This window comes from Phalacrocorax carbo, chromosome 20 (assembly GCF_963921805.1).
Source record: "Phalacrocorax carbo chromosome 20, bPhaCar2.1, whole genome shotgun sequence".
NCBI classification, from domain to species: Eukaryota; Metazoa; Chordata; class Aves; order Suliformes; family Phalacrocoracidae; genus Phalacrocorax; species Phalacrocorax carbo.
Genome location: NC_087532.1, coordinates 6,034,995 through 6,059,359, shown reverse-complemented (window position 1 = coordinate 6,059,359; position 24,365 = coordinate 6,034,995). Strand labels below are relative to the sequence as shown.

The window sequence follows — 24,365 nt, the reverse complement described above, 5'->3', positions numbered from 1 at the left end:
ATTCAAAGGGGTAGAGTTTGTGATTAACCTTTAACATTTTGAACAGGAAAAACTATAGATGAGAGATTATATAATGACTGGAACCAGAGCAGGATTTATTTCATGCTTGAAGAGCATGTCTTAGTTGGAAGAAGAGAAATGGAATTTGCTGTCCTGTAAAATTCATAAAAACCTGTTGGGTTACATAAAACAGTGACAGCTATTTTCTATCATTGTATATTATCAAGAGACATTTCTTGAGGCTTTTGTGTAGCCGACTCTCTTGCACTAAAATTTGAACTTCTCTTTTCCTCTATAAATGTTATTAATGATGATCTCTACAATGACAGTAGGATTAGAAATACCGCAACTTTTGTTTAGTAGAAAGACAAACTTCAGACTGTGCAGGTGATAAATGAAACACCTTTGATTTCCCCTGTATCTGCCCTGGACACTGTTTTCCTGTCAGTTTTTTCTATTGATAACATCCTTTCCTGTTTCTTGCTGGAGAATGGGAACAATGCCGGCTTTGTTCATGAGGTGGAGCAGAGGAATAGCGGTTCCAACAGTTGACTCTAGATAAAACATACCACCTTTGCCCCAAAATCTTCTTCTATTTCAGTGCATTGACAAAGCCAGAGATCTGCTAGATGCTGAGCTGACTGCCATGGCAGGAGAGAGCTACAGTCGAGCCTATGGGGTAAGTGTCTAACTCGCAGCCTTCACTCATTGCTGCTTCAGACTGTCTCTAAAAGTTGCATGAAAATTCTGAGTAGTGCTTGTATCAAACATAAAACCTGTGTAGACCCACAAGCTAATTGGCTCATGTCGGATCAGAAATACAACTTCATAGGAGCAGCTTTGGGACAAATTAAACAGCAAAGTGAGCCCCCCCCCCCCAAAAGAAATAAGAACTGACATTTAGAAAGTTTGAACCAGCAGGTTGTCTAGATACCAGTATATAGCAGTCAGTCCTTTAGCTATTGGGCAGCATATGTACTTAAGGTTTTGACACCAAAAAACTGTTCCTTAATTATAGATTTGTTCTGTAGTGATTGGGATGGAATGTGATTGTTTCCTTCAGGCTATGGTATCCTGCCAGATGCTGTCAGAGCTGGAAGAGGTTATCCAGTACAAACTTGTACCAGAACGTCGTGAGATCATCCGCCAGATCTGGTGGGAAAGACTGCAGGTACATCTATGTAAAGATCAAGGACAGAGATGCTGATGTGCTGGATTGAACAGCTTCCTTTCGAGTCAGTGTGATGGCTCAGCAAATCTTTCCATTTCTTTTTCTATCCCAACAGCACATAAGCTTACACAACTGCATGCTGTCTGTCTCCTTTGCGTTTGTCCTGGTGGTTTGGCCTTTTTGTGGTTAATGTTCCTGAGGTGTCTACTGATGTGACACTGTAGTAGGGTGATTTAAACCTTGAAATAGATATGTACAGAGTGGAGAGGCTAGTAACATCTCCAAGGCTGCTTGTCTCAGTGTTGGATCGCCCCTGGAAATACTGGTTTTGATAAGGCTAGTTTGAACTTTTTACCTGGCTGGCTGCATTTTAAGGAGAAGTGAATTCTCTCACAGTGCTGGAAAACTGGACAAAGAATTCGCATACTTGTAAAAGATTGTCCTGTTCCTTTTTGACTCCTTACAAGAACGTGTCCCATTGATTGATGGCACTGAGAGACATGGTTTAGTGGTGGACTTGGCAGTGTTAGGTTTATGGTTGCACTCAGCAATCTTTAAGGTCTTTTCCAACCTAAATGATTCTGTGATTAGCCTTGTCCTCTTAAGAGACCTTTAGCAATGCTGCTTTTCCTTTATTTAAAGAGAAGTTTGTGCCTTTCTTACTCTAAATAGCAAAAATCCAAAGCACCTCTGAGGTTTTAGATCAGCCAAATATTTTGAGACCATTTCCTTACAAGAGGCCATGCCTACAGTGCAAGTGAATATCATCAGATGAAGTAGTACACACAGGAATATTGTTTAAAGAGGTCATTCCTGCAAGGGAAGCGGGGTGGGGCGGAAGCATAATTAGGGTAAAAAGCTCATTACACCAAATTTTGATACACTGCCTGGAGGAAGAATTTCTCCCTGTGCAGTCCTTCACCGCGACTGCTATATCTGCCTCTTTATGAAAGGCTGTTGCTGCATATTTTCTAGCTGTTTGGGAAACTGTGGCAAAGCTTTTTAGTCTCCCATCTGCATTCCTGTCTGGAAAAGCTCAGGAGCATTCCACTGGGCTGGGGAAGCTGAGAGTGACAGGAAGTGTAATGTCTGAATACAGCTGTTTATAGGCCTGAATGCAGTACATACAGTTCTTGCACATTTTATAGCTGCTTTTTAATAATTTTAAAATGCCTATTGAATGAGGTTTATTTGGATGTTAGAGAATAAACTTTGCTTGACTTCTCAGCCCTCAATTTTGGGGAAAAAGGGAAAGAAATAGATGCTTTGCTGCTAAGGTGCTTGCTGCCATTGGAAATTCTTTTGTTTACCTCAAAACTAAGTCTAAGTCATCTCTGGATCAATATGAACTTCAGAGCATTACTGTTACCCTGAAGTACTTGGCCATTACACCAGGCGCCATGTATTTGGTTGTTACTGTCCCTTCCAAAAGATGACTGCTCTGTAGCAACCTTGAATGTTTGAAATACAGACTCATCCTGCTCTGACTGACAGTGTTGTGCCTCTCCCTTCAGACAGACAAGAACCAGACAGTGCTTTCACAAGCAACACAGCAGTTAGAACTGCAGTTTCTGGTGGAATATCAGTTCAGTCATGCCAGCCTCTAAAATCAACCCATGCAAGGAGAAGAAAAAGGGCAATAACAAAAATATCTTTGCAACCATTTGGTTCTGTACCATCGCCGTATTGTCACTGTTTAAACCTAAAATAGGCTTTAAAACTAGGTTGAGAAAGGTTATAAAACTCTCAACTTGTTTTGGAATTGCACGAAGAGCTTTCCTGATATTTTGGATGCATTTCTGCTTTAGAAGCTTTTCTCCTTTTTCCATTAGAGGATATCATTAGATTGCAAACACTGAGCTGGCTGCAGAGAGTAAGAGTCAAGGACTTGACCTTCTTCACACATTGCAGTATTAAAGAAAGAGCCAGCTAGTTTGCAATGTCAGCCTGCTGTGAATTATGGGTACTAAAGTCTCTCCATCTTGGGAAAAGTCCCTTCAGATTCTGAATTAGGGCTCTGGAGAAGATGGGAGATAAAACGCTAACAAGTTCTCTCTTCCTTTCTCTCTCAGGGCTGTCAACGAATTGTGGAAGACTGGCAAAGAATATTAATGGTCCGATCTCTTGTTGTAAATCCTCATGAGGACATGAGAACTTGGCTCAAGTATGCCAGCCTGTGTGGCAAGAGTGGGAGACTGGTGAGCATCATCAAGCTCTACCCTCTACAGCAGATTTTTGGATGATTGGCTTTGTCATGCTGCTTCAACCTTGAGCATTTCCAAGTACTTTCATTGCCCAAGTGGGATGGGCTCTCCTCTGAGGAGGAGACTAGTCAAAAATTGTTGAAATGCTAGAACTGTAACCAGGTAGAGTTCATGCTTGTAGCCACGGTTATTTTTGTGGGACTAGTGTTATACCTGAGAGCCTCAGGGCCAGTTTTTTGTTGCATGCTATACCCAAAAGTTCTTACACAGCATTGGTAATTATTAAATATAGAATAATAAGAGTGCTCTGCTAATGCACTTTTTGTCAAATCTAGAATGTGATGTTGTTATCATTGAACAGTACAATCCTATTTTAACATTCAACACGAGATTTATTACCAAAAGTAGTTGAAACAGAGATTTCACACTCTGCTGGCTTCTGAAATGAGAATCTAATGCTCTGATCCCAATGAAGACACATGGTTTATCATGTGCTGCTCTTATGAGTCCAGGGAGTGGTAGTAAGGCTACTATGTCTGTGTTTTATCTGCAGGGTCAGAGGTATTTTTTTAGGGGCCAGAAATTCTGTGGTCAATGTGAAATGGAGGTAAGAATGAGCTTGTTTTAACCTGCTTTTTCTCTTTGCAACTTTCTCCAGGCTTTGGCCCATAAGACACTTGTCCTGCTCTTGGGAGTAGATCCATCTCGACAACTGGATCACCCACTGCCAACAGTACATCCCCAAGTGACTTATGCATACATGAAACACATGTGGAAGAGCGCCCGTAAGGTACAGCAGAACATAGTACTCTCTACGTTTCATTGCTCAGGTTTTGTGCGATGGTATGCACATTAGCTCTTCATAATCCCCGCAGAATAAAGTCAAGGCTGAAAGTTTTATTTTTGCACCCCTCAAAAAGAGTAACTAATCACTTTCCTTATTGTTATTCAAAAGATAAGCTTTTGAAAATTTCTTTTAAAACTCTGTAGTGACAGAGAAGGCCTGGCCCTAATCTTACTTCCTATGTGGAAAGATTATTTTTACTAAATCAGTATCGGGTACCAAAGGGATACAGCCAAGATTAATGGTGAATAGTAGCTCTTCTGTCCTCATCAGGATTTTACTGTGTGGGCTTGGTACTTGACTCTTCATCCACTGTGCTGATTGCCAGGTCTCCACACTGTACCTATGGTCAGGGTTACATGCTGAAAGAGTAAGGGTTTTTATTACCAGTTTTAGAGAAATATCCTGAACAGTTTGTACTTAGCTGCTGAGCAGAACTGACTTTTATTAAGGACATTATTGAAATTTCTAACTGAAAGACAGCCGAAAAGTACATAGGGTTTTGTCATGGGAACAGTTTGGCTCCAAAGAGCCTAGGGTGAATGTTTTTGACATTGAAACACAGGAGAATTTACATAATCAAATCCAATAAGCTCCAGACTGGATAACTTATCTTTTTTTTTCAATATACATTAAAGCCTCCATTTATTCTCATATTCTGCCACATCTTTTTTTATTTTTCCTTTCTTAAGGATTGCCAGCACTGGAGCAGAGCCATTGCTGTGGGAACATTGCCATGACCTAACTATTCTTTATTTGAATTCAAAAAACAGGAGGAGCTGCTGATGAGGCCCTGTTCTATTGGCTTTGTAAAACAGTGTAACGGTCTCTTATTTCTTCGGTAAATGATCCAAGAAGTATATGGGTCTTCTCTGCGCTCCTCTTTGAGTGAAAGTGGCCTTTTGTGTGTTTGACCTGTGATAAAGAAATAGACAAAATGCAGGAAACCGGTGGGGTTGTAGAAAGCAGAATGAAAGAAGGCACAAAAATTAAGGGTATGGGGGAAGGCAATGTGTCTAAAATAAACAGATGCAAGAACACGTGGAGTCCGTGAGGAGAGGAAAAAAAAATTATTAAAGCAGCAAAGATGAGAGGGAGGAAGAGATGTGGTTAGAATCACCTCCTCTTGCTTGTTGAATGATTTCCTATGGAAATAAGCTCTGTGCTTAAAGGCTTTTTTTTTTTTTTTTCTCCTTTCCAACACATTAAAACCGAGCGTAGTTTACAGTGCTGAGGGAAAAAACACTTTACCCAAGGTAGCACTAATCCTAGACCTGTGTGCAAGCCCCAGCCCTTTCTCAGAGCACTCCTCTGCTGGAAGGGCGGACTCAATGATTCAGTCTTTTGTGGCACTTGGAAAGTAGGTGCTTATTTCTGAAATTCATGGTTAAAGGTGCAGCTCTGTGGCAGAAGCAGCTATGTTAGGGTGCAATAGAGTTTGCAGTCTGGAGTGAGACTTAAATGTTTGTTTATACCAAACACTGAAAGTGTTTAGGGAATTCTCCTGGTACCAGGAGCATTACATGGTTCGGTATATCCTTATCTCCTATTTTGAGTGACTATCATTAACTAAGTAATACACAGTTATACATAGTGATGTATGTAGGCCAGAGTTTTATATAACTGTATGTGTTCACTTGACTTAGTACCTTATGTATGAAGCTCCTGAGGCAGGCTGATATGGTAGGAAATGACCGTTTTCTCTAGATGAGGAGTTGCTCTGTTGCTTCGTTGACCTAAAATGTTTTCCTTACCACCATTTTGGCACTTGCCAGATCCAGCAGGAAAAAGCTGGCATCTAGATGGAAACTAGCCACATAGCGCTCGCAGAGCTGCTCAACAATCTTTTCTTAAACAACAGATAAAAAGATAGATATGTAAACCCTATTAATGTTTCTTCTAACGAGGACCTTTGCCAGCAGCTGCATTCTACAGACATAGACCGTAACAAGGCTGCATACAAACTTAGGAATTCAGTTGCTAAAGAAAACTTACTTCTTTCAGTTTTAAGTGCTCTGCCTGTCAGTTTATAGTGATCAGTTTTCAATATTAATGGAACTGCAGAGCAGATTGTTGGGTGTATCTAGATATGAGAGGGTCACATAACTGTTTTGTCAAAAACAGGCAAAAAGATATTGCCAATGTCTGGCATAACAGCATAACTATTTATAAGATTGTTATTTCCCCCCACCCCCCACCTCGTTCTAAGCAGGTATCTGGGTTACAAGCTGTGGAATGCCCCCCCATTAATGTTAATAGTGTGATACTTTCTTTTATTTCACCCTGGGCTAATACCCTTTTTCCTGACAATTGACTTGTGCATGCTGACATTTGAATGGGATAGTGAGGCATTTCAGCTCAGGTGATTCTTGTCTCACTCTGAAGTAGCTGATTCCTGTAGATGGAACAGAAGTAAACTGGGCTCTTAAAAGCATATTCTGCCGTTTCTGACCTGAAATGACCTTGCAAATTGCAAGAGCTTTACTCTAATTGTTTCCAGTGAAGCATGCATACTTTTTTTTCTTAAATCTTTAATTTTGGGTTTTCTTACCCTGTAGTTCTTTGCAAGGAATTTCAAAAAGAGTCTCCCCTCAAAATTTGGAAGTGCAAGTTGCTTTAGCGCTACTGCCTTATGTAATCTGCTGGCAAAGGAGCAATATACGTTGGTACTTCTGAAACAAATCTAGAAATCTAGACTTTAATTTGTTGAAAAGACTCAAAGCTTACGTCCCCCGGTGTGCACTGTTAGCCCCGCTGAAGCTGAGGGGTTTGGACTGAAGATCAGGAAGCAGCAAGTTTTCCTTCAGGCATTATGTTCTCGAACTGGTTGGGGTTTTTTTCAGGCCATAGCATATTATAGACAGGCTTCTCTGGATTTGTGATTCTGTCTGCTATGATAGTAACCTGGTCCGATACAGATTGTAAGCTATGAACATTTGTTTGATTGTTGGAATTGCTGGACTGTCTTCGATGTGCATGCTCAACTGCAAATTAGACAAGTCTAGATCATCTACTAGAATCTCACTCCGCATGAGCAGTAACAGGACATTCTCTGCTGCTGAAGTTTTGACCTTGCACAGGTCAATTTGTCGCTTTGCCAGAGTTAAGTTCTTGCATATCAGAGCACAATGTAGGCTTATGTTATGGTTGGTCATGCTTTGACTGTATGTATGACATGAAGGTGTGCCTAGCATTGGAAGGATGCAATTATTTGGGTTTTTTACAATTGCAGTTATAGCATTGCAGTGGCCAGATTTCTGAGACGGCAAGAATCCCTAGCCTCTTCATTTATTTGGTGCTGCGTATGTAGAGTATAAACTGATTTTAGAGGGATGTATATGGCAACAAAGCTTTGAAAGAAAACAAAACTGTATTTTTCGCTTTCAGTGAAAATTTATTTCCACATTGTATCCCTCTCTTGTGAAGTTGTATTTAACCCCGTGGTCCTTACTGCAACCATCATCCGATTACAGATTGATGCGTTCCAGCACATGCAGCACTTCGTGCAGACAATGCAGCAGCAGGCCCAGCATGCTATTGCAACTGAGGACCAGCAGCACAAGCAGGAGCTCCACAAGCTCATGGCACGGTCAGCATCTGGTCCTGGGACACCCTTAAGCTATATAGTGAAACTGATGTCTTTCCTGAGGTTGCGGGGTCTGTGCAGATGACACATTTCAGCCAAGGCCCATGCTTTGATTACAAAAGAAAGGGGATTTCTCATTCAGCTGGTAGATACCTGTTTGGTATTACATTTTTACCTATCGTATAATTTTCAGTAAATGTTTTTGTGGCACATTAGCATAAACAAGCTTGTATTTGTCGCTGGCAGCTGGTTGTATTTTTCCAGCACTGTGGCTCGCTGGCAGAAGGCAGAGCTCTCAGCATGGCTAGTTCTTTGGTTTTCAGGAGAGCCAGTCAGTAGGAAAGAAACACTTCCCGCATGCCTGGCACGTCCGTGCTTGGCAGCATGTGCCCTTAATACAACAGCAGTGCTTTGGGTAATAGATGTCCAGCATGTGATGGTCTCTTAAAATATTGTTGCATTAAAAACATATCTTATAATCTCCATTTTTCCAGTATGGATCAGGAGGCACCAGATCTGTTGTTTTCAACTTAAAGAAAAATTGCATAGTGCTTACTACTGAAGGTTTGCTTTTTTTTTTAAAGGGAGGCAGGCATTTAATTTGCTTTTATAAGAATGGGAACTTGATAACAGCATCATCTTGTGTTTTTCAGAGTGACTGCTGTGGAAGGCAAATTAGTAATGAGTTGCACACAAAATTTTTCTTGCACAATGCTTTCTGGAAAACTCAAAATATAGAAAGGACAGCTGTGTAACTGTGGTATTTAAAGCCTGCTGAGGGAACAGAGTATTAAGTTTTGCACAAACCTTTGCAGCCCCACCCTGCTGCAGTAAAAATATGTTGTTTTTCCTTTCCTCAGGGAGGGGATGACTTAATGGGGTTCTGGCTTGGGGGAAAAGCAGTTGCTCTGTTTCCACTGTTTGTCTGTCGCAGTGCTCTCTCCAGAAGGCTAGTTCATATGTTGATGAGTATAGCTAGCCAGCACATATGCTGTGTGCATTTTATCAATACTGATGAAGTCTTTTGATGCTACTGTTAGCTATTTCTTATGTTTATTTTATAACTGATATAAATGAGGAACAAAGTTTGCCCTTCAGCTTTCCCCCTGAGAGTTAAACTATTAACTAGTTAGCTCCACACTTACAGTCAGGGTGTAGGTGTTCTGAACCTTATGTGTTTTAACACGTATGCTCCCAGTCTGCAGAAGAGGCTTACTGAGTGGGTTAACCACATGAAATGTCTTTCAGACTTCAGATGAGAAGTCTGTCTCTTAATCCAGCAGGCTTCGATTTCATTCTAGGTTCTGAGTCAATAATCCCTTTGCTTAACCAGGTGTTTCCTGAAACTGGGTGAGTGGCAGCTGAACCTGCAAGGCATCAATGAGAGTACCATCCCCAAAGTCTTGCAATACTACAGTGCTGCAACAGAGCATGATCGCAACTGGTACAAGGTCAGTAAGGAGAAGGTTCTAGGCACCATTCCAGAGAGATCTGCAAGGATGATCACATCTCATACTACAGGAAAGGAAGGTGCTCGTAGGAAGATCTATAACTATCTGCCTGGTTACTGCAAGTAGGATTAAAAAACAAAAAAAGACAAAGGCAGCCCAAGGCAACCATGAAATTCTTGTTTAGAATTTTATCTGGCTGGTAAAACTAGGTCACAGTTCAGTTTCTGTTCTTGCTTTTGGGACTTTCTTTCCTGTCAGTAAACAGTGAAGGAGAAAGGATAATCTAAATGGGAAAAATGAACTTGTTCTCACTCAGTATACTTGAACTAGGAAAGTAGCCTCATTGCTAATCCTCCAAAGAGCCGTTGATTTCAGGGTTGTGAAATTTCAGTTAATATTTGGTGCCAGATCTTTTCTGGGGCAGCCACCTCCTGCATTTCTTCCAATTACACCTCCCCTAGTCCTACCATTAATTTTCATTTTAAGCTTTGAAAAATTAAAGTGTATGTGAACGGAATGTGATTTAGTTTTTGCTACAGAGCTCCTTTGCCTTAATATCCAGCAGGGAGCTCCTGGCCAAGAACTCACATGATGTTATTTAAGATAATAAGGCAGTTAAAACTACAAGAGATTAGCGAAAGCAAAGTATTGTGTTGTCTGCAGGGTATTACTGCTGTTGTCTGTGGACTCAGAAAGGTTGGATTATTATCTCTAATCATTAGAAAGTACAGGTTGCAGAAAAGATTCATCTTCCTTCTGACTTCTGTTCTCCCTTGTTGGCAGGCCTGGCATGCCTGGGCAGTAATGAACTTTGAAGCAGTGCTTCACTACAAACATCAAAACCAGGCCAGAGATGAGAAGAAGAAGCTACGGCATGCCAGTGGAGCCAGCGTCACCAGTGCTAACACTGAGGGCAGCAATAGTGAAAGTGAGGCGGAGAGCACAGAGAACAGTCCCATCCCATCTCCAGTGCAGAAGAAAGTCACCGAGGTACACTTTTTCCCTGTTTATGTTGAGAGATTGGTACTTACTGCTTAGATGCAGGAAAATGTTACGGCGGGGAACAAGCTGCTGTGTGTACCTGGCTTGTGGAAGTACCTGTGTGCTCTCTCTCTCTGCTCATAGCTTACAGTAGAAGAGGGGAAGCTCAGGTTAACTCAGTCTTAAGGGAAGAGGACTAAATTAATGCAAATGATCATAAGTTAGCTGTGAACTAAAGCAAAAGCATAGGTGGCCATCATAGGTGATACAGTGTGCATTAACAAGTTCTACTGCTTAACCCTTCATGAAAGATTGTGAGGAATATCTTTTACTTACCAGCTGTAGTAGGGTTGTAGTTTTTAGGCTGCTTTGCTGTCCATCGTTTTGCCAACAAACTGAAGTATAGAAACACTCCACAAGATGTTCCCTGCCATGCTGAAAGACCTACGTGTAGTCAGGCAAAACATAAACTCCAGGAGCAACATATCCTGTGAGGACTATGAGCAGAAGTCAACTATAACGTGGATTAGGTCTATGTTTCCACATATTTCTCCCTCTTTCTACTTGCTAAGTTTAGGGTTCATGTGGACCAATGCACTTGTGTAGAACTAATGCAGCAATTTTCATTCCAAAAGGATTTATCCAAGACCCTCTTGATGTACACAGTCCCTGCTGTCCAGGGTTTCTTCCGATCTATATCTCTGTCTCGAGGAAACAACCTTCAAGACACACTAAGGTACATAATAAAGCATATAGTAAATGAAATCCAGCTGATAAGGGCATGTGGTTTAAGATTAGGTAGGACCTGTTTCTGTTCTTTTTGTTAGAGTTAAATGAAGTGAATGCTTCAGTCCAAGCTAATTTATGTGAGGTGGATTAGCCCTTATCCTGCTATCTCTAGGCTCTGGGAAGAGTGACTTGTAAATGAGTCTGAAGGTATTTAACCGGAATGGTTTGGGGGTTTTTTGTTCCATTCCAAATGAATGTCTTTCTCTTTTTAAGAGTCCTTACTCTGTGGTTTGACTATGGTCACTGGCCTGATGTGAATGAGGCTTTGGTAGAAGGAGTCAAGGCAATCCAAATAGACACTTGGCTGCAGGTAAGGCACATAGAGGGCTAAGACAAATCTCTGCTCTGGGAGGAGCTTGGGGATTTGTTACATGATATCCATGGTGATAAACATTCCCCTGTAGGATTGAGTGGTGAGCGCATTGTGCAGTACAAGCTGTAACTGATTTAACAGGCATCTCGAACAGAGACATGAGAAACAGTCTTGCATGCATTTCTGTATTTATGTGCAGGTTATTTGTATATGAATAAGAAAGAATAAAAACTTTAAAATTGAAGATGACGTGCATTCAGTGGTGATCAAGTATAAACACTACTGTGCTGCTCTGATGTAATTCAGACAGTCTATTTCACGATTGCTTTGTAGAATGACTCTTGTAAATAAATAAAAAAGGCTTTATTTCTTATTTGAGTATTACACTTCAAGGCACATCCTACTCTTTCCATAAGATGATCCTGTAATAGTTTTGCACAGAACACTTGTGATCTCACTGAGCTGTTCTGATGCTGTTTGGAATGTTGTGTTATCCTCTGACCATCTCAAAAATGAGTGATGGGCCTCTCTGTCTCCTTTAAAGACTGAGGTCTCTAGTAGAGGGCAGAACAGCTTGTGAACTAATCATGTGAGGTGACAGGGATGTTTATTTTACTTATCCTTACTACTAGGTTATCCCTCAGCTCATTGCAAGAATTGACACCCCTCGACCATTAGTAGGACGTCTCATTCATCAGCTCCTCACAGATATTGGACGGTACCATCCCCAGGTAAGCTTAGAGGGGGAGTTTCAGTAGACTGACAGCCAGTTAAGGCATTTCCTGTGTTCCATTTCACCCAGTCTAGATGCCTGCACTGGAAGCCACACCAAGTGACGATAGTGAGGATGGGGCCTAGATCTGCTGCTGCTTCTTTCACCTCAGCACTGTTCACATAAAACCAGAAAGGTGGATGAGTCATGCAGCAGGGGATTTTCTGGCTAATAGAATACTGGGTAGTGCAAATCACCTTCAATCTCATTAAGTGACTACTAAGAGGCTACCTCACTACGTCTTAACTGAATTTCTTCCTACAGCATGGAAAATCACAAAATGCTTAAAACAGTTTTCTGGTGTTCCAGTTTGATACAGGCTCTCAAAGTCATTCTGCTACTCAGTGAATTGAAGTCCTGTAGGCTTTTCAGACTGGAGGACTTTAAATAGCAAATTTCTATCACCTCTTTGCAGAAGCTAACCTGCTTTCTGTTGTCTAGCCCTAAGGCTGCTATTTATTAATGCTTTGCTAATCTTTCAGTTTATGTAGCTGTTCTATGTGGTTCTAAAATGTTATTGGTTGATGTCCCTTGTAGGCTTTGATCTACCCTTTGACTGTGGCCTCTAAATCTACAACCACGGCTCGCCACAATGCTGCAAATAAGATCCTGAAAAACATGTGTGAGCACAGTAACACGCTGGTGCAGCAGGCAATGATGGTGAGTACTTAGTGTGCCGTAAGGTGTGTGTTTCAGGAATGGATGTACCACAGGTATAATAACACAGAATGACTATTCATTGGTAGTTTTGTTCAAGTACAGTTCATTTGGGGTTTTTTGCATTTCGAAGAAGTTACAGTATTACTACAATTTCAAGACAATACTTTAATTTAAAAAGGACCATAGATTTCAAACACTGAGTTCTTGTGTCTCCTTACAAATCAACTTAGAGAAGAAATAAATGAAGCATCGTTGTTCCGTAAAGAGGTATTTTTGCTTAATGAAAAGTAGAAACAAAACTTAGCAAGCATAGCATGGAAAGAGTAATTTAATTAATTTGCTAAAGATTTTTATGAATAATTAGTAATGCTTTCAGGCCAAACTACACAAATATATAGAAAATTTCAAAGGCAACAAATAAGGTGAGAAAAACCTGATCGGCTTCTTGCAGGGAAAAAAGGTGTAACAGAATTGTGGGGGTTCTTGTGGCTCCCTCTAGCTGCCAGCAACAAATATTTCATAATCATTAGGGAAGAAAGTAGTTTTGCATTTGTAAGTCAGTATACAGTCATAGCATTTTTCTTGAGGCATTTAACCATTTTCCTGTCTTAAAACAGGTGAGCGAAGAGCTAATCCGGGTAGCCATCCTATGGCATGAGATGTGGCATGAAGGGTTGGAAGAAGCATCTCGTCTATACTTTGGAGAAAGGAATGTGAAGGGAATGTTTGAGGTGCTGGAACCACTTCATGCAATGATGGAGCGTGGGCCTCAGACTTTAAAAGAGACATCCTTCAATCAGGTATCAGCAAATGGCCAAGATATTATCTTATATCTTATGTTTTGGATATCAAATATCCAAGAGCGTAACCTTCTGCATGCCCTCAAAACCAGGCAGGACAGCCGCCTGCCCCAGATGTGTTACGACGACCTTTGTGATCTAACACAAAGAGTGAATCTCTTTGGACTCATTATGTTAGTTGCACACTTCATTATTGACGTTTATCTTCAGATCTGTATAGCTTTTGGTGGCTACAGTACTGCAGGGGCTGTGGCAATGCAAATTGCCCTGGAGTCTTATATCAGCTGGGTGTCTGATAGGGTCTGGAAAACATACATCTGCTCTGCAGTTAAATTCTTCTAACTCCAGTCAGCTTTGCTTCATGGTAACCGCTAGTAGAGATGACCTCTCTCAAGCCAGAAAAATGAATTATTTGAATTATTTGAGTTTGTGAGCCTATTAAAGGGTGGTTCTATTAATTTTGTTGCCTCCTACGATGAAGTCTATTTGTGAGCAAGATTGTCTAATAAACTCAGTGCATTGCTTGGATCCAGGTATTTCTGTATCTTTAATTCTGATATGCTATAAAAATGTGAGATCAAATATTGGTAATGCAATTTGAAAATAGACTGTGATGCTCTTTGCAGGTATTAAGTGGTCTCCACCTGTTCCATTATAGTCTGTAGAAATGTTTTTCTTCTGTTGTTCTTCATTTTCTCCCTAGGCCTATGGCAGAGATCTAATGGAAGCTCAGGAATGGTGCAGGAAGTACATGAAATCAGGAAATGTCAAAGACCTAACTCAGGCTTGGGATCTCTATTACCATGTGTTCCGGCGTATCTCAAAGCAGCTGCCTCAGGTAGGGGGAGAGCTACAGTTTTGTTGAGAGTCTTGCAGTTCAGGTTGTCAATACAAATCTTTGTTTCATGTTTTCTGATTATTCAAAACATTCAAATTCAGTATTCTGGAAATATCTGCACATGATTTGTTGGAAGTTTGCAGCATGTGCAGCACTTCCTGCAAGTATCTGAAGTATTGACGGCTGACTGAACTGTTCTAGGCCCCTCAACAGCATGAACTTCTTCAGATGTTTCAGTGAGATTTAACTGAAGTTCTGGGGGACTGTATTTCTTTTGGTTTTGGTAGCTCACTTCTTTGGAACTACAGTATGTGTCACCAAAACTCTTAATGTGCCGGGACCTGGAATTGGCGGTGCCAGGAACGTACGATCCCAACCAGCCCATCATACGCATTCAGTCCATTGCACCCTCGCTGCAGGTCATCACCTCCAAGCAGCGGCCCAGGAAGCTAACATTAATGGGTAAGAGAGAGCAGTTTTCACTGAGCTGTTCTAGTATTTAGACAGTTATTGCTTTTAGTTCAAACTGTGTATTTACCAGGTAAAACTTCTCCAACATTTCCTTTCAAGTGAGGTATTTATTTCTTAGTGGTCTGGTCAGTCTGACTGCCACGCTTTCCAGTTCTTGGGTGCGTGTGTATTTACTCTTGTCTGCTCAGTAAGAGTGAACCTCTGTGTATTAACTCTTTTGCAGGAAGCAATGGGCATGAGTTTGTGTTCCTTCTGAAAGGTCACGAAGACCTTCGCCAAGATGAAAGAGTGATGCAGCTTTTTGGGTTGGTCAACACTCTGCTAGCAAATGACCCAACTTCTCTTCGTAAAAACCTCAGGTATGTGTTGTGGATAATCACTGAATGTGCTCACGCACAAGTGACACCCTGCGTAGGTGCAGTTCCTGAGTAACCCTTGGCACAACCAGCTGGTTTGTGAGGAGAAGGTGACTCTTAGAACTAAGTTGATTTTTTTAAAAAGAGAGAGAGAGAAAGAAAAAAAAATTTAAGAATTTAAACTTGGAGGAAATGTGTCACAAGGGGATAATTTGTTTTACTTAATTAAAGTCTCATCTTGTAAATAGTTATGGTCTTTGAGGCAACCCCTACTTCAAGGTAGCTTAAGCGCTGCCTTCGGAGCCTGACAACAGGTTGTTTTGTCAAGGGTTTTTGTTATAGTCACTAAATAGCTTGGTGAATAGTCACTGACTCCAATTCTGTACAGTGTATTTCAAGCATGAATATATAAAATGTCATGTGCAAATAATAGATCATCGTGGGTGATATAACGTGTACCTTCTGAAAGCAGTCTTTCAGTGAAAACCACATAAGCTTTGAGACTGGCATTATCGTATCCTACCTAAACTTATCTGGCAGCAGTCTGTCCAAATGGATATTTCAAGTCTGTTTGAAAAGAAGAAAAGCAGGTCAACTACTGAAAAGACAATTTGGATCAGAATCAGATTCAGCAGTAATTGTTTTAAGCATCTCGAAATGTAATAATTCACAACATGCAACAATTTTAGCTTTCATTCTCCGTTTTTTTTCCTGTAGCATCCAGAGATATGCTGTTATTCCGCTGTCTACAAATTCAGGCTTGATTGGCTGGGTTCCCCACTGTGACACACTGCATGCACTTATCCGAGACTACAGAGAGAAGAAGAAGATCCTGCTCAACATTGAACATCGCATCATGCTGAGGGTAAAGGGCAGAGCTGGCTGAGTTTTTGGTACATTCTTTTAGGACTCCAGTGTCTTAATGAAGAATAATGGTGCACAGCTTGTTCTTCCTTTGCCTGTTTTCTGATTGTTATTGGTACCAGTAATAAATGCCGAAATATTAGATGAGAGTTATAAAATGATACCAAGAGATAAAAATGGCCATAAGCTTGTTTCTCCTCTCCTGTTTTAGCAGTGACCACAAGTTGTTACCATCTGGTGACTAAAATGTGCTTGGAATTTTGCGTGACTATGATGTGCCTTATATGAGGTGCCATGCTGCTGGCATTTACAAACATTGTGTCCAAGCAACAGGGCCAAAATTAGACTGGAGAAACTGAACAATGCTAGAAAGGTTGGAATTGCCTGCCAAAAAGAAAAGTGTGTGTCAACCCAGAAGACTTATTTGGATAATGTTTCTTGAAACATATTTACTTTTGCAATATTTTAATTAATTATGGTTATGGACTACTTTGTGGATGCTAAATCGTTTGCTGTCCCGTTTAAAATTGATTCTTCACTGTTGGGTAGTCATCTCACTGTGTTTGGGAACATACTGGTCAGCCTACAAATAATTTCATATCCAGTTTATACTGAAATTATTTGTGATTACTGTGTTCCTCATAGTGCAACTAGGGATTACTGGAGGTGTGTTGTTTTTTTTTTAAGTTGCTGAGCGTCACTTCTCCATTACAGATGGCTCCAGATTATGACCACCTGACTCTGATGCAGAAGGTAGAAGTATTTGAACATGCTGTCAATAACACGGCTGGTGATGACCTTGCCAAACTGCTGTGGTTGAAAAGTCCGAGCTCGGAGGTGAGTTCAGCACATGTAATGGCTTGTGTTTGGCAATCAGCATAACGTAGAATTACCTTCTCAGCAGAATGATAGAGATGGTGTTTATTCATCACAGAACCGCTGCAGAACATGTATCCACACGTGTATCCCCTCGCAAGGGACCTCATAAGGCTCAGATCACCATGGCTGCCAGAGTGCAGTCCAGAGTGCAGGACTGGAGCCTGAAGCTCCATATACTGTGCCTGGGGAGAGAAAAGTGGGAGCCTCAGAATATATTCTCTTAACGGCTTAGACAACTAATTCAAGGCCACAGGATGTTTGAACCCTCTCAGGCTATGGAGTGAATTGAACCTAAGCATATCACAGTTTAGCTTTGTACAAAACGCAAGTAGTTAATGTATAAATTAAAATATAAACTGAAACATGCAACGTGCCTGGCTTGCTTTTTCTATTTTGTCTCTGCTTGTAGGTGTGGTTCGACAGAAGAACGAACTACACTCGTTCACTAGCTGTAATGTCAATGGTTGGGTACATTCTGGGCCTTGGGGACAGGTGAGTGAAATTGTAAAGGTTTCTTAAATAAAAGCACAGACACTGTAGGTCTATCAATTCATTCCTTGGATCTGTTCTTATGATAACATCTTTCATTGCGGTTATTGTCGAATTGTAACGATACCGTCTTTCAGGACCTAATTGTGCTGCCATTATTTTCAGCACTGAAGACATGAGATGTAGGGCTTGTGTGTCTTGAGCGCAAATAAGAGTTTCTACCATTTTGAGAGGAATACGCACAGAATTACATCAAGGACCACAATTTCTAATTTTGTCCTCTTACTCACAGAATGGGAAATCTTTCTCCATCCGTTCTATAAAACAGAAATATTGATGATTTTTGCCACCAATCTGTGTTCTTGTGTGTGCTTCATGCATATAAGATGGCAATTTTTTAATGAAGCCTGTTAGGACTGTACAAATACGTCCAGCTTTTTGGGGAGGAAAGAAGCACCGTGATCAAGCATCAGGCTTTTTTCCCTGAAGTCGCAAAAAGAAATCCAAAAGGTATTTAGTGGCAGAGGTCTTCTGATTCTCCCTCCAAATGCGTCTAGTGACACTACTTATTTTGCTTACTTTTTTGCCTGGTAGATGTTTATTCTGTGAGGGAGGAACATCTAGCGCTAGGTATGTTCACAGTGCTTGTCAGACACACATGAAGTCCCCGTAAATACTCCCCAAAGGCTGCTCTAGACTGAAAACAAATGAAAGGTAATCTTGGTTTAACAATTACTTATCATGGTGGTTTTTCTGATCTGCAATGCAGACATGTTCTGGACAGAAATATGAACAATCCAAATGCATTGGGCAAATAATTAAAAAAAAAAAATAAAATGAAAAATATTTGGTTTAGTATATGTCTTACTGTCAAAAGGGGACATGATAACTTCCAAATTACATGTGAAGACAATATATTTTAGATTTAGGTCTGTAATGCAAAACCAGCTAAACCCTTAAATATTTTCATGACAAAAACTTTCATTCCTGAACTTAAAGATCTTTATAATGAAATTACAAACCTCTGAAAACTGAATTAAAACAAAATTGGAACAAGTCAACATAAATATCATAGTGGTTTTCCTAGTCTGGATTGATTCTCTTCTCTTCTGGTGCTAATCCAATTTGCATTACTTCACCTGTAGCATAATTCATTCCATTTTTTTCTCTACTGAAAAAATGAAAAAGTATAAAACAAGTAGAAGAATTTATCCTAACTGAAAAACCAATGTTAATATCCAAGAAATGTACTGATGGCTCTGGTCCAATCGGTTGTTTATCTTCCAAGGTGAGATCTCTAACTCCTGAGAGGTAATTACAAAAATAATGTGATAGATGCACTGTCAGGCAGCTATTCTATTCATTCTGAGATTGAAGATCTCAGACGAGCAAGCTGTCACTGGCTGTTCTTGTTCATGAAGATAAATATCATCTCAGACTGGAGCTGCTGTGATTTACTTCGGGTTTTTATAATGGTCTGTCACTCTGGTTTTTTGTTTATTTTTTTTTTTCCTCTTTACTCCTTCATCAAAGACACCCCTCCAATCTGATGTTAGACAGACTGAGTGGAAAGATCCTGCATATCGACTTTGGGGACTGTTTTGAGGTAAAACTTTGTATTTGGACGTTAAATTTTCTGTAATGTTTCACACTTTCTGGTGGAACAGAAATGAATCTATAAGCCAGGACAAACTGACCTTGGAGTGTGATCCTGGGCAAGCCCTTTGGCTCTTCTTTAGGCTTCACATTGCCTTACAGGCAAGATGAAAATGATAGGTACTTTATCAAATAGGCATGTCTTGGGGATCATCTGACCCCTGGAACAAGCAAAGAAAGTGCTAGCATCACTTTTCTGTAAAATTTCTTGGAGCAATTTGAGCTGCTGATAGGAAGTCTGTGTTACTTGACACTAGCAACTGGGCACACACTTGAGTTTTCCCTCTGTTAGCAAGTTAGTATCAAGCTTCTCCCCAAAATTTGTGGAAAGTGGCAAGCATAAAGCTGGGACTTTATTTCCTATTTGGAATACAACCTTCAGGGTTGTAGCAAAAAAAACCTCAATACTTATTAGCTCTTAAATAAGTTAGCTATTAATTTACTAATTCTTCATCATCATGTCTTCAGGTTGCAATGACAAGAGAAAAGTTCCCTGAGAAGATTCCATTTAGGTTAACAAGGATGCTGACAAATGCTATGGAGGTAAACATCCTCCCTTCAATATGAAGGGGATTGCTCCCAAGGAAAATCACACCGATTTCTCAGTTTTTTTCCTGTATTTTCTGTTGTGGCTAAACCTTTTCACTGCTGTAAGACCCAGAGGTGTTAATGTTTCAGCTGCATTTTCTGTAAGTTAAAATATCTCCTGTGATCTTTACATTACAGTTGAAAGCAACTTTTTCACTGACAAAAAAACCCTGAAATTCCCCAAATTTCTTAAGCCTCCCTTAGTTTCTTAATTTGAAATACCTTATTGGCATCAGCCAGACACAGCCAACAGCATTGTGCTTAGCAAAGACAATCTTAATGGCAGAAGGGAGCTTCTTAGTTTGTATTAAGCATCTCTCTTGTTCTCTTAATGAACCAAGCGTAGTGGAAGTGAATTCCAGTTCAAAGCACAAACCACTGCCTGCGCCCTGAATGATAGGGTTGGAGTTGCATAGCGAACAAAGTAGCGTGGTTGATTTGCTGCTTTCTCTTCTGAAGGTGACAGGCCTCGATGGCAATTACAGAATCACCTGTCACACGGTGATGGAAGTCCTGCGCGAACATAAGGACAGTGTCATGGCCGTGCTTGAAGCCTTTGTCTATGATCCATTATTGAATTGGCGGCTGATGGACAGTAAGTGATTTTGATAAAACAGTGACAGCCAGAGAGTAATCAGTCTGATTTCATGCAAGAAGTCCAGGAGCCTGAAATACAATGTCTGTTTGAAGACAATCTGATGAAACTGTTGGTTTGCAAGTGCTATTTCTGCGTGCGTGCAGTTTCGGGGATCGCAATGTGAAATTACCACAGTGGTTAAAACCCTTTCGCCCTTAAACACGGACACCGAACTAAGCTACAAGGGAAGTTATTTGGGTTGGTTTTGTATTAGTTGTCGTCAGGAGATTGAAAGCTGTCTTCAGGTGACATAAAATTTGGAGAAGGAGAAAGGCCGTCAAAACTATATTGTTTGTGGGCAGATTTGCTATGAAACGGTGAAACTCCAGTTCATACTTTTTCAATGCCTTATTTTCTTACAGCAAATACGAAGGGCAATAAACGCTCGCGAACAAGAACAGACTCCTACTCCGCAAGTCAGTCAGTAGGTGAGTAGAAAAGATGGTGTGTCATGAATGTTAGGAGAGTGGTTGGGGGTTTTTTTAGCAGCGCACAAGACTGGGTAAACGTTTTCAGTCATCTTAAAAGTAGAGTGGTAAATCACTTATCATTAGCTTTAGGACTGGAAGTGGGGAGTTCAGTGTGTTGGCTCAAAAAGCAGATTTACAGTTGCATTTACACCCTTCAGGAGCACACACAACCTGATGTAATCAAAGGTAAATTGATACGTGGTAGTTATTTACTTAGCTACCAAATATTAGTGTGCAAAACCTGGCAGGTAGTCATCTGACTGAATGTTGAGAGCTTTGCATTGAGTCTTAGCAGTTGTTCGCTGTTGGGCTGCGGAATAGGGATGGTGTTTCATATAGAGAGTTCTACAAATAAACATACTTATTTGATTGTAATTTTAGGTTAATTTTACGTCATTTCAAAATATCTTTCAATTACACTTTTATACAAAACGTTCCTACAAGTTGCATCAGGCCTTTCAGTATTTTAGCAGGGAAAGAATAATGTTTTGCTCCTGCGGCATGCTTCCATTAGTGAGAGACCTGCGTGATACATTTGGTCACAGCCAAATAAAACTTGACAGTTTTATTAATGCTTCCAGATGAATATTATTTTATCTGCTTTTTGGCTTCACATTTATGCTTTTATGTTTTCATGATTATTTTTTCAATAGAAATGTTGGAGAGTGTGGAATTGGGTGAGACAGCCCATAAGAAAACTGGGACCACAGTGCCTGAATCCATCCATTCCTTCAGTAAGTTTCATTGTTTCTACACTGATGCAGAAATTTGTTATTAGATCAGAAAATTTCATCATGGTCCAGGTACAATTACATGACATGGGACACATACAGTTCCTTGTCAGCATAAATGAGGAATATAATTATCTCTGCTCTCAACTCCAAAAAAAGGTGACAGAAAATGTGCTGGTATCTGGGTTTGTTTGCTCTCAAAATGCTATTTGTGGTGTTTGGGAAGGGCAGATGTAACATCAGTACAAATGTTTTTATTGTTCTGATTAAGTCCTAATTCTCTTTCCTACTTCTGTCTTCTAGTAGGAGATGGTCTAGTGAAGCCAGAAGCTCTAAACAAAAAGGCAATTCAAATCATCAACAGGGTTCGAGATAAGCTCACTGGTGAGCATGTTTTTATGTTTATATAAGTTAAACATAAAATATGACGAGATGGATCAGCACTACTTTTACTGTTTGTATTTTGTGTTAATCCTTGACTTTAACATATTCTGGTTAAGTGGATGAGGACATTTTCCTGGTTTTGTCTAACACCTAAGTACTCGTGCCTGCATTTAGACAAAAAGGAGCTTGATTTGAAAAGTACAAAGGTGGTTGTAACTAAAAAGACTTCATATTTTGCATGTTTTAGCTTGTTAGTGGAAGTTGAATTTCTACTGTCCTGACTTATAGTTTGCAGCATTTAGTTGCAAAATTTTATGCTTTTAATGTTTATAAGAAAGTACCCTCCACCTGCCAAATAATGTACTTGAAGTGATTAGGACCACGATTCCAGCTACTGGATGGTTACCTATTGTTGGCTTATCCATTATTTGGAGAAGATAAAAGGAAGAAGCCATAAAAATAGGGAAAACAGCATTCTGGACTCTCTGTCTTTAGAGGTACTCCTGGTTTGGAAAATTTTGCATTTTATATACAGTAAGGGAAGGGTAGGTAAAAGTTCTATTAGTCCTTAACTTGCCGCCTAGAAGCAAGTTATGTTATATGACTTCCATTTATGGGGGGTTTTTATCCTTTAATTTCAAAGGTCGAGACTTTTCTCATGACGAAACTCTTGATGTACCCACACAAGTAGAATTGCTCATTAAGCAAGCTACTTCCCATGAGAATCTGTGCCAGTGCTACATTGGATGGTGAGTTTGTCATTCTGCTAACCTTGAAAAATCCTTCTCTGAATAATCTAAGCAGAGAAAGCTAAGGAAAGTGTCACTTTTGTGGTTAGTTATATATAGGAGCCTTACCACATGTTGCATCTGCTCCGGTAAATTCTGCAAGCCTATGACAGCGATCCCATAGACAGTTCTCTGTAAGAAGTTGTTGTTGTGAGTAGTCACAGGGATTTTAGAACATTTAAACCACAATCAGCCTCAACGTTTGAAAAGTTTGAAATAAGGCATGTGGTGGTCACTGATTTCAGTTACAGTGAAGAGCTACATGTTCTAAAGTAAACAAAGGCGATTTACTGTCATTTTGAGAGTTAGCGAACTTTGGACTATGCTTAAGAAAGTAGATAATTTTTGCATCTTTAAACATTAGTTAGCTGGAAAGAACCATGGGGATCACCTGTCAACTTTTCCTGTACTAAAATGGTGACTAGTTACTGTGGAATCTCAGTCCTTCTCAGTGTTGCCTTTGTGAAACTATATGCAAGTCACCATTACTACAATATCTTTGTTTTCCTTAGGTGTCCTTTTTGGTAACAGAAGATTCCGAAGTATCCACAGCCTTTTTTTTTCTGGAGGCTTTTGCACTCCAAACTTGCTCTTCTACAAACACAAACTGAACATTGGACTGAAATACAGCCTTTGTCAAATATTTTGAAATGTAAATGAAAAGAGTTATTGTATATTAAAAGTTGGTTTAAGCCAATGTATAGCTGCTGTTGGAAAAACACAAGCTGTCTGAAACACAACACTTGATTTGGGTTTCCAGGACAGTGAAGACTGATTGTACCACAGATGTCTATGGTTCCACTTGGTCTTTGGGGAACTGGCGATCCATCAAAAATCACTATATACGGGTTTTGACTTACTTTGCAATGTAACTAAGTCATTTGCAGATTAATTATTGCCCTGGTCAGTCCTGTTGGTGTGGCTGCAGTGAGCTCAATGCACTTGTGCAGGAGGCTTCATTTAGGTTTGGGGGTGAGCTGGATAACTGGAAAGATAAGCAGAATTTTACCAGTGTTTCATCCTGTTACCTTGTTTTCAAATTCAGTTCTTGCCCCAAAATTGGAAACTGTATATCCGCTCATTATGCTAGCGCAGGAGTCGTGTTTCAGGCTAGATCAGGATATCAGAGCAGGTTGAAGAATTGAAGACCTTAAGCTGAGCAAAGTCAGGTGCCTCTATGCGGATTGATTGGTGGCAAACTGGATGCAGGGTAGAAATGAAATACCACTTGGGAGCTTCCGCAGTGTCTGGATTAAAAAGGAGTATTGGGAAATAACTAGGGAAAGTTAATATTTGGCATAGGAGGCAGACATGGGGAAAACTGGTCATAACTTGAAACAGAAAATAATGGTTGTTAAACATGAGGGTGGAGGTAAAGTTATGATTTACAAAATTAAACATGAAAAACAATGCACAAAATACAACAGAGTAGCCATGTTTAGATGCCATGTTGTATTTGAATATTTTTGTGCCAATAAATTACACCAAAATGTAAACATTTTGACTGTGTTCTTGTTTATTCCTAAAAAATTCTTAGGAAGAGACAGGGAAACAGATTAAGTTTTGGTTTTTTGGTTTTTGGTTGTTTGGGGTTTGGTTTTTTTTTAATTTAAAAAGTTTCTGTTGCCATGGATTTGACTCTT

General features: G+C 40.1%; 1 protein-coding gene across 3 annotated transcripts in view; it reads left to right on the top strand.

The window, feature by feature from the left end:
- Positions 1–24,218, top strand: part of MTOR (mechanistic target of rapamycin kinase) — a 68,497-nt gene extending 44,279 nt beyond the window's left edge. For 2 of the 3 annotated variants that reach the window (XM_064470401.1, XM_064470399.1), the window contains 26 exons: positions 602–679; positions 1,064–1,171; positions 3,244–3,369; positions 4,034–4,165; positions 7,693–7,808; positions 9,139–9,256; positions 10,040–10,246; positions 10,873–10,973; positions 11,240–11,336; positions 11,972–12,070; positions 12,649–12,771; positions 13,389–13,571; positions 14,275–14,409; positions 14,697–14,871; positions 15,104–15,239; positions 15,954–16,101; positions 16,815–16,937; positions 17,389–17,471; positions 19,002–19,074; positions 19,593–19,667; positions 20,172–20,307; positions 20,712–20,777; positions 21,473–21,553; positions 21,854–21,934; positions 22,578–22,683; positions 23,235–24,218. In XM_064470401.1, coding sequence (XP_064326471.1) covers positions 602–679; positions 1,064–1,171; positions 3,244–3,369; positions 4,034–4,165; positions 7,693–7,808; positions 9,139–9,256; positions 10,040–10,246; positions 10,873–10,973; positions 11,240–11,336; positions 11,972–12,070; positions 12,649–12,771; positions 13,389–13,571; positions 14,275–14,409; positions 14,697–14,871; positions 15,104–15,239; positions 15,954–16,101; positions 16,815–16,937; positions 17,389–17,471; positions 19,002–19,074; positions 19,593–19,667; positions 20,172–20,307; positions 20,712–20,777; positions 21,473–21,553; positions 21,854–21,934; positions 22,578–22,683; positions 23,235–23,250 — 2,922 coding nt within the window. In that variant the 3' untranslated portion in view covers positions 23,251–24,218. The remainder of the gene's footprint in view (positions 1–601; positions 680–1,063; positions 1,172–3,243; positions 3,370–4,033; positions 4,166–7,692; positions 7,809–9,138; positions 9,257–10,039; positions 10,247–10,872; positions 10,974–11,239; positions 11,337–11,971; positions 12,071–12,648; positions 12,772–13,388; positions 13,572–14,274; positions 14,410–14,696; positions 14,872–15,103; positions 15,240–15,953; positions 16,102–16,814; positions 16,938–17,388; positions 17,472–19,001; positions 19,075–19,592; positions 19,668–20,171; positions 20,308–20,711; positions 20,778–21,472; positions 21,554–21,853; positions 21,935–22,577; positions 22,684–23,234) is intronic. The other variant, XM_064470400.1, reaches the window with a different exon arrangement.
- The last annotated feature ends 147 nt before the right edge of the window (positions 24,219–24,365 follow it).